This window comes from Scleropages formosus, chromosome 21, assembly GCF_900964775.1.
Source record: "Scleropages formosus chromosome 21, fSclFor1.1, whole genome shotgun sequence".
Classification (NCBI taxonomy): domain Eukaryota; kingdom Metazoa; phylum Chordata; class Actinopteri; order Osteoglossiformes; family Osteoglossidae; genus Scleropages; species Scleropages formosus.
The window spans coordinates 16,005,132-16,018,094 of record NC_041826.1 but is presented as its reverse complement, the minus strand read 5'-3'; the positions used below and the strand labels follow the sequence as shown (position 1 = coordinate 16,018,094).

The window sequence follows — 12,963 nt, the reverse complement described above, 5'->3', positions numbered from 1 at the left end:
GTAAGATGCAGAAAGTGGGGTTTTTGAAGGTTTTGTAGGTGAGAGTAAACATTCTGGATTTCAAGCTCATTGAAAGTGTGAACTTGACAGCTGGCATTTATATAAGACTGCAGTGCTCAGCCTTAGCCACATATATTTTAGATATTAAATGCACTGCAGTAAACCTGTATCCTTTTGGTAGAGAGAGATGATTATGAATTATAATTACTAATTTCTTGACAAATTTAAAGCTAAAGAAGTTGCTAACAGTTACTTTTTTTAAGCACTCTTTTTTCAGCAACTAAAGAAAACATATTGATAGTAAATCAGATGGACAGCATTTGGGGAGTTATGTTGCAGCAGTAGGTGAAGCAGTGGTTCGAGCCATGTCTGGCTTACTGGTTCTAGGACTGGTTTATATTTACATTTATTCATTTAGCTGATGCTTTTTTCCTAAAGCAACTTACAATGTTAATATACCTACAGTTATTTACCCATTTGTACAGTCAGGTAATTTTACTGGATCAGTTTAAGTGTAAGTACCTTGCTCTAGCATACTATAGCTGGAGCTGAGATTCAAACTAATGACCTTTGGATCCAAAGGCAGCAGTTCTAAGTGCTACACTACCAGCTGTCCTACAGCTCTAGGGTCCTTGATCAAGGCACTTACCCTAAACAGATACACCAAGATTACCCGCTATATAAATTGTATACTTGTATAACTGTATCACTGTAAACTTGATAACAGTGTAACATTGTAAGTGGCCTTGGACAAAAGAGTCAAATAAAGGTGAATAATAATGTGCAGGAAAACTGGTATTGAGGTTTTCTGAAGGGTTTTTCAATCGCTTCTGACTAGAAGGATGTCTCATGAGTAAGTGATGGATGACTGTCTGAAAGGCACTAATATGAATTGATATTGGAGTATGTGTATGTGTAAAGCATCTAATATTGCTTGGAAACATGTAAAAGAAATCTCGCTGAGGTGGTTATCAGCTGATACTGAGGAAGGCACAGCTATTGCTATTGCCTGACATGTGGCTAAATATATGGAGATATATTCATATAATATCTAACTTGGCAAGAAATAAATGAAGGCTTATTTGAATAATTACATAATATGTAATTTTGCAGATGGAATTTACCAAACTCCTAGAGAAATTAAACTTCGGAAGTATACACATGCGCTCTGATTATTTTGTTTTTTTTAAAAAACTGTTTTTCTTTTTTCACTCTTTTATTCATTTAATTTATTTTTTTGCAGTACACCTGCTGACCAATATCATAAGGAAGGATGTAGCTCAAGGACATGGTATTAATAATCATTTAGAGCTGCCCCATTTCCGCCGGAAAAAATAATGCCAAAAGGCTTGCTGGCATTGATGTAAGGGAGTAAGAAAGATGGGTTCCAGCATATCTTGACACTTTGCTGCTGGAGAAAATGTCACTTGGCAGATCTATGCTTTGAATGAGGATGTGTTTGGAAGGCAGCTATATTCTGCTTTGAGATGTATCTATGCATGTCAGGGCTTGTATGACAATCTTCGTGGCTCCTGTTTTTAAATAACCTATTTCCTTCAGTGTTCTCATTGTTTTTCAGTTTTGGCAATACCTAATTTTTTTTCGAAATACGTCAACTGAATATGTTTTCAGTTGGCTCATGCATTTGCTTACTTTTTTGTTTTGTTTATTTGAAAAAGCCATTAAGGTTGAACGGGGGCTTTCTTTACCCTTATTAGTCTTGTTCTGTGCGTGTGGGTTGAATGTTTGATTTGATAATTATGCACAGGATGCACATTCCGAGTGCCGTGCTCTGGAAATATCATAGTGTCTTAGCCGCTGAGTGGACAAGGGTACAGTGCGAAGACATATTGGCCACTATCAGATAAACTGCCTGCAGTTAAACGTGATTATTCTTTAAATTCCTTCTACATTTTCTGTTTTAAGTTCTTTATACTCTCCTACAGAACTCAGAACAATGTGTTGGATTTAATTGTATATCCCTTGGCAGTGTTTCAAATTCATTTTAAATGCTTTATTTGTATGTAAATAAGGAGAACATAAGAAAACGTAATAGCGGGAGTAGGTTGTTGAGCCCACTTTATTTCGACACTGATTAGTTCAGTAATTTGCATAGTCTAGTTTGTGTAAGTGTGAAAGTGTTGAGTGCACCTGTGAAACTTACAGAGGTGTCCATGTCTATCAAAAACTCTGAAGAACAGCTGTTATAGACAAAGTTGATTTATTCCTTCTCACATTGCACTCAGTATAACAATTAAGGCCACTAACTAGTTGGATGCCTGCTGTGTGTTTACTGCAAAGGTTGTATGAACTCGTCATTGTTTTTACGCTGTACGTGTACGCCTCTTGTTTCTATGCAGCACACACAGTATTTACCCCAATTATTATTCTTTGTGGTAAACGAAAGTCCACCCCCACTCCTATGCGAGAGAACTCGAGTGGATGAGTGCCCTAGTTTTTATTAATAGACATCCATGCAACATAAGATATAAAACACAATTCACCTTATTGGTAGGCACTTTGCTAGACTTTGCACAAAGATGTGCTCTTTCCTGGTTGATGGCATGATGGCAGTTCATGTTCTGTTTCCATCTCAGTGATTTAGGACTCTGAGCTTGCAGCAGGTGGGCATGAGTGTCCCACCAAAACCTTGGGTGTAGGGGCATGGACTGGCCGCAATGCGGTGAGAGCACAGAGTATCCCTGTGGGACCCCAACATGATCAAGCCCAAATGTAAAAAAACAGAAGCTATTCTTATTTAATTTTTTACATTTATTCAAAACCATTTACAATGTTATCTCTATTATACAAAGCTCTTTGTAATTAGTTCCAGCAGTATAATTTTTCCATTTTTAGGGTATGGAAAGTAACAGTTGATGTAGCAGTTAGCTCTGCAGCCTCTGGACTTGGAGGCTGTAAGTTTGAATCCCATCTCCTGTTGTAATACTCCTGACAAGGTACTGTCCCTAAGTCACTCTAGGAAAAAATTACCCAGCTGTGTAAATGGATAAATTGGTATAAGCTGCTTTGGAGAATAGCCTCAGCTAGAAGAATAAATTCTCATACTTTGCTCAGGGGTATTACAGTAGGAGGTGGGATTTGAACTCAGGTCCTTCAAGTTAACTGCGCTAACCACTGTATTACCTCCTTCACTTTAACATTCTATCCTACATGCTCTATTCCATCAGACTCCTAAGATGCAGTTCCACACACTGTGAGAATTACAGTTAATGTTGCATGTGGGAATCACTGCAGAGGCAGATGGAGGTGAAAACAACTGGACATTCAAGGTGACATTTCCAGCATCTTAAAGAACATGAACATGAAGATGTCCGCATACTCCAGATGGACTGCTACTATCACACCACCAGCGTGTCTTGTTGAAAATGATCTGAGTCAGACATGAGATGGTCTTGTGTATGACGTTTCCTGCCTTTTCTTTTTCTTTCTTTCTTTCTTTCTTTCTTTCTTTCTTTCTTTCTTTCTTTCTTTCTTTCTTTCTTTTCAGCTCGCATTGTCAGGACCAAGCAGTGGTGTGAAATGATGCCCTGCTTGGACAATGAAGGCTGCAACCTGTTAGTAAATAAATCAGGCTGGACCTGTACTCAACCCGGCGGCAGAGTTAAGACCACTACAGTAAGTCTTCTGACCCGTTTTAACCATGCTCCGCCATGTTTGTGTGTCCTTCTGCTGTTGGCACACTGACCTCCCAGAGGTGAGTGTGCTTGAATGTGTCTTAAATAAATTACCTGTTTCCCTATGGACGTGTTCAATATGCTCTTCTGGTTGAGGCCCTTGCATGGGAGCTACCGGAACACATGGTCACGTTCTCATGTCTCACAGTTACAGGCAATTTAAAGCATTCCTTTCCACCACATTTGTTACGCATTGCTCGATTTGCTTCTGCTCCATCTTTGCATGTCAGCAAATGAATCTCACTAAGTGTAAATAATCATTAATTCATTGGCCATATTTTAGTCATCAGCTAAATAACTAGTGTCCTCCTCCTTTTAAAAGTCGCTTTTGCATGTTTAATTTGTCTTACATTTTGTAAGTGTGAAAGTCAGAGGTTTCACCAGCAAATCCTTGTTAGGTTACATTATGAATTAAATTAGCTTTGTGTTCATGGAACCCCACCCTTCGCAACCTCCCGGAATCACTACTGTACTGGCTAGGCATTTACAGTTAGAATTCTGTCTTTTGTAGAATTGCTAGGATGTTTCACATGGCTGAAAATGGAATCTATTAATCTATTATACATCATAGATGCAAGGTATATGAAGTAAAAAAAAAAGTGAGGGATGAAATGGGTTTTTATTACCTTTCTTGTTATTTCTGAGAACCTGACAAGTATGTGTGCCTGCTCTGTATGGAGCAGTCCGCTGGCAGTCTAAACAGTGAAATAATGAAATATGTCATCTCTCAGGCCTGCTAGTGGAAGTCCAGGTTTATGTAAAGACAGGCCTCCTCTGTTGTACTCTGGTACTGTTGCGAATGGGTTTTCGTTGTGTGGAACTGCCTGGTCCTCGGCACAGTTTGCAGAGAGCAAAGCTTCAGTCAGTGAGTCAGACATCGAGTAAATATTTGCACTCCAGTGCTTTAGGGCTCTTCTGGTGTCAACAAGGCATGTTCACAGTGTCCTAAGAGCAGAGTAAACAGGGGGACTTACCATTCGTGTTTAATAAGTGTACATCTTCCTAGAGAACGTTAGTGTTGGCTTGTTGGTAGCACCCCCAAAGAAGGATGGCCGCCACCTCGCTAATGTTTGTTAATAAGGCCTTAAGGAATAGGAGATGATTCAGCTTGGCCGAGCGCGAGGGATCTCTCATGGTCTTCTTCCATATGTAACGGGCCCCTTGGAGTCCTCTGAATTGGCAGGTCTGCAGCATGCAGCTTGCGTGGGTGGATGGCATCACATACCACGTTCCTTCTCACTGCCTGTCAGAGACGCATTGTCTATGGGCCATCCTGGGTCCCTGGTCCACCGATCCCCAGTTGGGCCTGACAAAACTGCTTTGTGAAATGGGAAAATCTTGATTGCCCCATGTTGTGAATGGAACTTTATTACCACGATAGCAAGGATAATTCAGCTTGTTATGGCAGAGTGAAAAAAGCTCACGCTGATGTGTGTGATGTGATGTCTTTAATTCGGCACGTGTTTGCATTTTATTTCCAGAATTATAGAGCTGCATGCCTCTTTCATTATTTGGATTTGGTCTTTAGTTAGCTTGTTTAATGAGGGATTTGCAATAAGAATCTAAAGAATGTACTCCTTAGCTTTCAGGTCATCAGTAGTTTAGTGTTTCTGCTGCTGTTAGCATTTCTGTATCCTTCCACAGACAATATATAACTAAGTGGTGGTTAGCTCGGTTTCTTTATGAGCACCGATTAGTGCAACTTCTCCTTTCTAGCTTGAGACAGCATCATTTCCAAGTGTTTTATGGACTCTGTGAACCGAGAATGATCAGTAACGTTCTCTGATGGCAACGTTATATTTGTTTTAAACAGCCCATCCCTGTAACCCTTATTTCTCTGTAATTGCTCGCTGCTTTGTTTTTCCCGTGGGTAACAAACGTTTTTGTGTTTAATTGTACTGGTCGTCAGTTTATTGGCAGATTAAACAGTTTACAGGGCTGTTTCTCTCCTCATATGCCATCCCTGGAAGCTGCGGAATATTACGAGAGAGCACAATAAAACGACAGCTGTTTGAACTGTGAAATCACCTAGGGATATCTTACTATTATCCTCCCTGTTTAACTGGATGACGATTTAAGTGAATGTGCAGTTTCCTGCTAAAATACAGCAACAAAATCACTTGCTTTTTTGGTCTTCATTAAGGTACGGTTACCTTTGCTGGTTTAAGGTTATATGAATAACTTGTAATATAACATGGAGATGTAATGCTTTATTCAAAATATCTCTAAGGTATTGATAGGTTTAGTAGCATTAGCACTTTAGCCTGCGTCACTGAAATTGTGTCAAGATGTTTCCCGTTTCCTCTTCTTCGAACTTCTTCATCCTTAGAATTGGATATCTTTGAATAATTGCTACAGTAAACCTGTAAAGTAAAATGTGCGTAGCAGAGCCTTAAGGTTGCGCAAATGTCTGTGCTCCCTCTGTGTAATTCATTGAATTCTTGTAAGGACTTATTTTAAGGAAAAAAGCTCTTTAATGAGTCCTGCAATTCAGACACCTAAGATTCCCTCGGACCTAATTGTTTATTCGATGACAAATAGACAGAGTAAAGCATTGGGTTTCACCCTTGTTCCTGTTCTTTGTCAAAGCGATGCATTTCAGATGGACCATCAGCCGTGGTGGCTTAATCAGTGTATAGTGTGTGAGTGTATGCATCTTGGTGGTGCTCTGTGGCCTGCGGTAAAAGTTCCTTCCCTCCGAGCCAGTCAGGAACGTGCCGGTGCCTCGCGAGGATGTGCACAGCTGACGGGAGGCCCATCGATGCCGTCTCTGATACCGCCTGCTTGTAATTGATCCCTTTGGGCCGTTCAACACTCCAGGACACATCCAAGTGCGGGTTTAACAGAACCGCTACAGGGAGGACAGCTGCTCCAAAGTGCTACATCACACTGCCCATTTCCAGCAGGAGAGTGATACTAGACTGTGTCAAAAATGGTCCCTGCAGCAGTCTTTCTTTGGGGAATTTAGGAAAGCACTTTTCCCATGATACGGCATGTACGCATATCATTCATAGACCATTCATGATCATGAATTCATGATCCATTTTTAATACCTTTAAAATATTGATGTCTACAAACCTAAAAATTGTAAGTGGCCTTTGACAAAGGCATAAGGTAAATAATAAATAATAATAATAATAATAATAATAATAATAATAATGTACTAGTCTTGTCTTCCTGTAGCTATTCCTTCATATTTGTTTTGCGTAGCACATGTTTATTCACTGTGAATGTTTATATTCACAGAAACATGCAATTTTGTTTTGTAAAACCAGTTTAAATGGACAGACAGGGTTATGACCAAGCAGGAACTGATGGAAAGTGATTCACCATTTACAGCAGTTATTTATCCCTTCAGAGTACATCCTGTTCTTCATTCAAGAAAACATGTTTCCTGGAGCTTTTCTGGTATTACAAGCAGTTAATGGTGATATGAACATATCTTATTGTTTACTGTGTTAATCCATAAAAGTATTCATTGTGCCTCAGGCTGTCATTACAAATCCATACATAAATTTGCAAAAAATACAACTCTGCGTTTTCAGGCACAGTGACGTGACGAAATTCCCTTTTTATAGCAATACAAACATGGCAGAGATGGTTGGCAGCCAGACAAAATCCAAGAATGCACTTATTAAAGTAGTTCAGATGTGAAAAACACATCAAACTTCATTGTGCTTGAGCCAGAATGACACATTTAGGTGCAGAGTGTTATGTTCATATCCATTGTGCCATGCCAGCTCTGGGGGCTGGGGTATGGGGTATGGATAGGGTAATGGGCTAAGCCCTCTAACACACCTAAAAGTGTGTGTTCTGCAGTATAGCTGAGTGCACATAGTATGAGGAAATGCTGCCAATGCTGCTGTCTTGTTAGTGACTTTTCTCCCATGTTGCCTTGCATGTGGAAGCACAACCAGCCTTACAATGCTGCAAAACCGTACTGAAAAGGAAGAGATCAACTTTTCTAATTCACTAACACTTTTACTGCACTTGTGGGATTATTTATTTGGTGAAACACTGAAACCTAGTTGTTTAAATGGAATTTGTGTTGCTTTGACATTGTCTGTCAATCTCTGTAATATTCCACTTAAGATCATCCGCTTGTTTCAAGTTTCATTCTAGTTTAAACTTTCAGAATATGACAGTTATAGTTTCATATAGCAAAGCTTACATTCACTGTAGTTATTTTTTAAAATGAGCAAAATGTCACTGGTTGATGAAGCACCTTAGATGAGTTTCACCCATGAATTTCTAGAAATACTTGATTAAACTACCAGATTTTTATGCGCGGTAAGTTTTCCTTACAGACAAATGAACATTTGTGTGCTTAGTTTTAATCATTTGTGTCTGACTAACTTTGTTTGACTGCAGTTCAGCTGAGGTGATTGTGTTTGCAAATATTTAATTCAGCAGGGAATGTAATGAACTCACTTCTTTAAGCTTTGAGTGGACAGATGAATTTGTAATTGTGATCCTTTGGAAGTTCTTAAAGTCATCTGCACAGCATGTTTTGATAAGCCTCTCAGATCTGACATAGATCACAAAAAAAAACGAGTTCTCCTTCACAGTACAGCATGTAGGAGCTATTTTTTTTGGTTGTCACAACATAATATTTTTATTCATTTTAGAAATTTATCTGGCTGAGCTATTTTATGGTAAGTGATGCAGAGACCCTATAGTTGTCCGATACCCATTCACTGTCATGTCAGGTTGGATAATGTTTGAACCTGGAGCTACGTTTACCTTCCTTGATCGCTGTGGGAACTCTTGTGCAGGTCTCATCTTTAGCTATTGTTATGCACTGTTACCTTGCAGCTCCATACACCAAATCAGCCTGATATTATCACAATGGGAATATTTTGCTTCTTTCTTCTTACTTGCTTTTTCCTGGGGCAGGTGGTAGCATAAGTAAATTTCTGTGCATCTGTCTGTGAAAGGGTGTACTCTGTGACTTTGTGTGTACCAGACTGTGGCTGCTGCTTCATTCATTGACCCCTTCACTATTCTATTTCATACATTGTTAAGTCATGTCAGAATATTGGGCAAAACTTTCAGAGAAAGCATAGTAATTTAATACGATGCATGATTCCTTTAGGTAAATGTGATGTAATCCATTGACACTGCGATGAATCGTTGAACAGACTGTGGTACAGAGCGCACAGAAGCATAGTAAATATGAATCGTGTCAGTGTAATAGGAATTGAGGAAATCGTGCTCTTACAAAAGTGTAATTTTTGCATTTTGGACAGAAAATTGCTTCTGCTTTTCATTTTCTAATGTAGGCCAAATGGGTGTAAAGAGAAGGAGATAAATTTGCAGAAAAGCTGTTTCTGCAGCTTCAAAAGCTGTAGAAGCTCTAGTAATGGCATTAACATCACTACATGTTACAGTGGTGAAAGCCTAATTAGATGGGTTTGTCATTTGGCAGGAATATACGGTGCCCTGGCAGCACTTGGATGCTTTTAGTTCCTGTAGATGTAATAGAAAGACAGGAGATGCAATGTGTTCTGGGTAAGGGTCTGTGGAAAAAAGGAGTTACAGTTTAAGTAAGAAAAGAGTGGGGAAGTGGGCTTGGGTAGCCAAAGGAACCCCTTATTCTGATTTCCTGGGAATTTGAACGAGATTCGTGGAGTGCATTGTTCTTGGCATGACTGTAATTAAAGACAAACGTGGTTAGTGCAGTAGGCCCCACACCACCATGACCCTGCAGTGGACAAGCGCTTATGGACAGGGGGTGGATGGATAGATGCATAAATGGGATGATGAATGAATAGTTACCACAGGTACTGCAAGGTATTACTGCCTTATTGTCTTAAAAGAGTGATGCTACATTTGCAGTGATGCACGTCACATTAGTTGTATAAGAGCAATATATGGAAATATTTAGTCATTTTTTTGTTCTCTCAGCTTTGTAAAGGAGCTGTGAAATAATTAAATACTTTTTAAATGGTATTACATCAATTACAGGTGTTAAGAGAAGTTAAATCTACTTTTGTGCTGAGTGTAATGGCTTATGGGTATCAGAAAAAGGAAGCTATAATTTATTTGACAATTAATCGTTCTTGCCTTGAATGTTTTTAAAACTTTTGTGCAGGTTTGAGGGATATTCCAAATCACATTTTATATTAATGGTTGAAGCATTTTAAGACATTTTTAAATTATGACTGAAAATTGAAATGATTTGTTTTAATGTCAGAAACTTTCCGTACAAAAATTTGACTGTGATCACTTTTATCATTGGGTTTCAATGAATATGGCATTCCTTGCATGAGTATAAGGAGAAGATTGCAGGGTCTTGTTCTGCATAGATTTGTTTGCTGACAGAGGCTCTTTTTTCATTGGCTGCCAGGTCTCCTGACGGCGGTAGGAATACAGACTTCTCTGGAGGGGCTACAGGACGTATTCCATTTCTCCCCACAGCCCGACATCACCGCCGCAGATCATCTGTCGTCTGTCATTGGCTTGACTCATCCGTCCATCTGTCTGTCTGCACTGCGAAATGGACAGCATCCCCTTGTGCCACAGTGATTTCCTGACTGGGACGTACACCTGGGTCATTCCATTCTGCAAGAGGTACTGCCACCTGCTCTCTCATTCAATGGCTGGACTTTACGCTGCCAGAATTGGAGGAAGTGCAGGACCCTGAGGACCTGTGGCGCGTGGCCGGACCGAACGTCCCCATCTCGTGTGCTGTGCCTTGGCTACAGCATGCCTGGCGCTCGCAAGGGGTTTTTATAGACCAAAGAGAAAAGCGTGTTTTATGTGGACAGGATGGGACTGGGTACAATGCAAAGGGAGTTTCAGGAAGTCAAACACTGAGCTGTTGTGAAGCAGCGGAACACTCTCCGACACACCCAAATATAACTGACCATTAGTGTGCGGAGAGATTTTTTTTCATACAGGAGTTATGTGCTCAAACTGAGTACGGAACTGGTACATGGTGGAAGGTATACTTTTAACACTTGGCTCATCTTGGACTTATTTCACTACTGTACTTTGATCAAATAATATTATATATATTCAAATATATATAATATTCTGATTCCCATTTTAGATAGCTGTATTTGGACAATTTGCAATAAGCATGGTTGGTTACAGCAAACCATTTATCATCTGATTAAAAATCAAATAGTACTATTGGTTTTGGGAAAATATCATTAAATGTATTTTGAAATGCCTAAAGTTATATATTTAACAATTTTATATGTGGTATCTTTGTAGAAACCCTTATTTAACATGTGGTCATAATGCAGTTACAATAATTGGCCACTAGGGGAGTTGTGTGCTAGTCCTGTGGGGACTTGGCCTGCTATTTGCTCTTCTATTTTTTTATCCATTCAGATATTTTCAAGTGCAAAACATGACCAACCTTACCTATATATTAAAAAAAAAAAAATAGACACCAGACAGAAAAAAATATAACAAATAGCCTTTATACTCCATTAGTGTCTGGAGCCATGAGATGTTTGCTATTGTACTGTATAGATGTGTGAATTACCAGACTTTTTTAAAAAATAATTTTCTGTTTGTTGCACAGCACCGACCTCAGAGTAATGATACTTGAAGGGAGAAATTTAAAAATGACATTTCCATCCAATTATTTGCTTCCATTCAAGATTGAACATAGAGATCAATATATACAATTTTAAATTACTGGAGCAAATATCACTTGCTAAAATATGATGCTGATATCTCTGGAGAAACACAAAACCAACATTCACAAATGTAAGTCTCAGATTTTGTTTGGTTTCGTTTTTTTCTATGTTGTGTCTACTTTTTGATTTATGAGTGCGAGAAGAAGTGCTGCCTTTCATTATGGAAGGAGCATTTCTTTTTAGCTGCTTTTGGGCTCTTCTTATTTAACATGGCACGTTTATGTGCAAGTAAATACACGAATACAGTACATTCATAAATGTGCCAAGCCAAGTGTTAGACTGAGGCAGGTATGTAACAGTGTAATCCGGTACTTTTATTCGCGAAAGCTACTAAAATAAATAGAAACATTTTGAAGTGTAATGAAAACTTAAAAACCTTGAAATGTGCAGCAATCTTAAGAAATAGATCCTGATTTTTTTTCTTTTTTTTACTTCAGCATGAGTAGCTTAAAGAACAAACAGATTTTTTTTTGGAATTGCGTTAACAGAATTAGTGTAGTGCAATTTTTACCATTAATGACCTCAGAGTGAAAAAACGACCCCTTGTTTTCACCAATACGTTGTGAAGTGTGTTGAGATGCAGGCCAGACAGGCAGACTGGTGCCCAGGGACAGTAAGGTTTTAGCTGTCATGTGAATGTATGTGAGAATAGGAGGCCCTCTTTATCCCATGGAAGGCTGTGAAGAGTAAGTATTGTCACGGAGCAACTGTGCAATGTGTTGAGGAAGTTACCAAAAAGTACTGCTGTAAATGCATTGAGAAAGCTGGAAATGCTATGGTAAATATCCAACTGTGTAAGTGGGGAATAGTGTAATAAAAAAAAAAAATAAAAATTAATAACAATGTATTCTCTTTTTCAATTGTATTCCTCCTTTTATCTATATCACTTGTCACTCATACTTCTCAGTTCCTTTGTGGGAAACACATTTGTTTCTGTTAGCAAGGTATTCAGAACATGTAATACATATTCTCTTTGGTGTTTTTTTTTTTTTAAACCTTTATGATTTTAGAACAGAGTCCAAAGTTTACAGAATCAAAAACTCTGTCCTATGTAGCTTAATAGTTTTACTTCTACTGTGTATTTGTTTGTGCTGTTACAAAATGCTAAGTTCATTTGCTTACTGTATAATTGTAGCTCACTGCACTGTTTAATCTACAAAGGTCATGCTGATAAAATGAAAATCTGAAGAAAATCACCATCCTTAACACACAGTAGTGTGTGATTTGAAACATGTATAAATATTTAATTAATACTTAATACTTTATAATGCAGGGGGTGCGGTGGCGCAGTGGGTTGGACCACAGTCCTGCTCTCCAGTGGGTCTGGGGTTCAAGTCCCGCTTGGGGTGCCTTGCGACGGACTGGCGTCCAGTCCTGGGTGTGTCCCCTTCCCCCTCTGGCCTTACGCCCTGTGTTGCCGGGTAGGCTCCGGTTCCCCGTGACCCCGTATGGGACAAGCGGTTCTGAAAATGTGTGTGTGTGTGTACTTTATAATAAAGTACAATACAAACATGCTTGCTTCGGCTATGTTACCCAAATGTAAACCCATCCATCTTCCTCTGCTTTTATCCGGGGCCGGGTCGCGGGGGCAGCAGTCTGAGCAGAGTCCTCCA

At 39.2% G+C, this 12,963-nt stretch overlaps 1 protein-coding gene across 1 annotated transcript in view; it reads left to right on the top strand.

Moving 5' to 3' along the window:
* Positions 1-11,099, top strand: part of LOC108920784 (chemokine-like protein TAFA-5) — a 46,245-nt gene extending 35,146 nt beyond the window's left edge. Inside the window, exons 3-4 of the mRNA XM_018729825.2 lie at positions 3,509-3,636; positions 10,045-11,099. Of these exons, the coding sequence (XP_018585341.1) occupies positions 3,509-3,636; positions 10,045-10,053 (137 nt within the window). The 3' untranslated portion in view covers positions 10,054-11,099. The remainder of the gene's footprint in view (positions 1-3,508; positions 3,637-10,044) is intronic.
* The last annotated feature ends 1,864 nt before the right edge of the window (positions 11,100-12,963 follow it).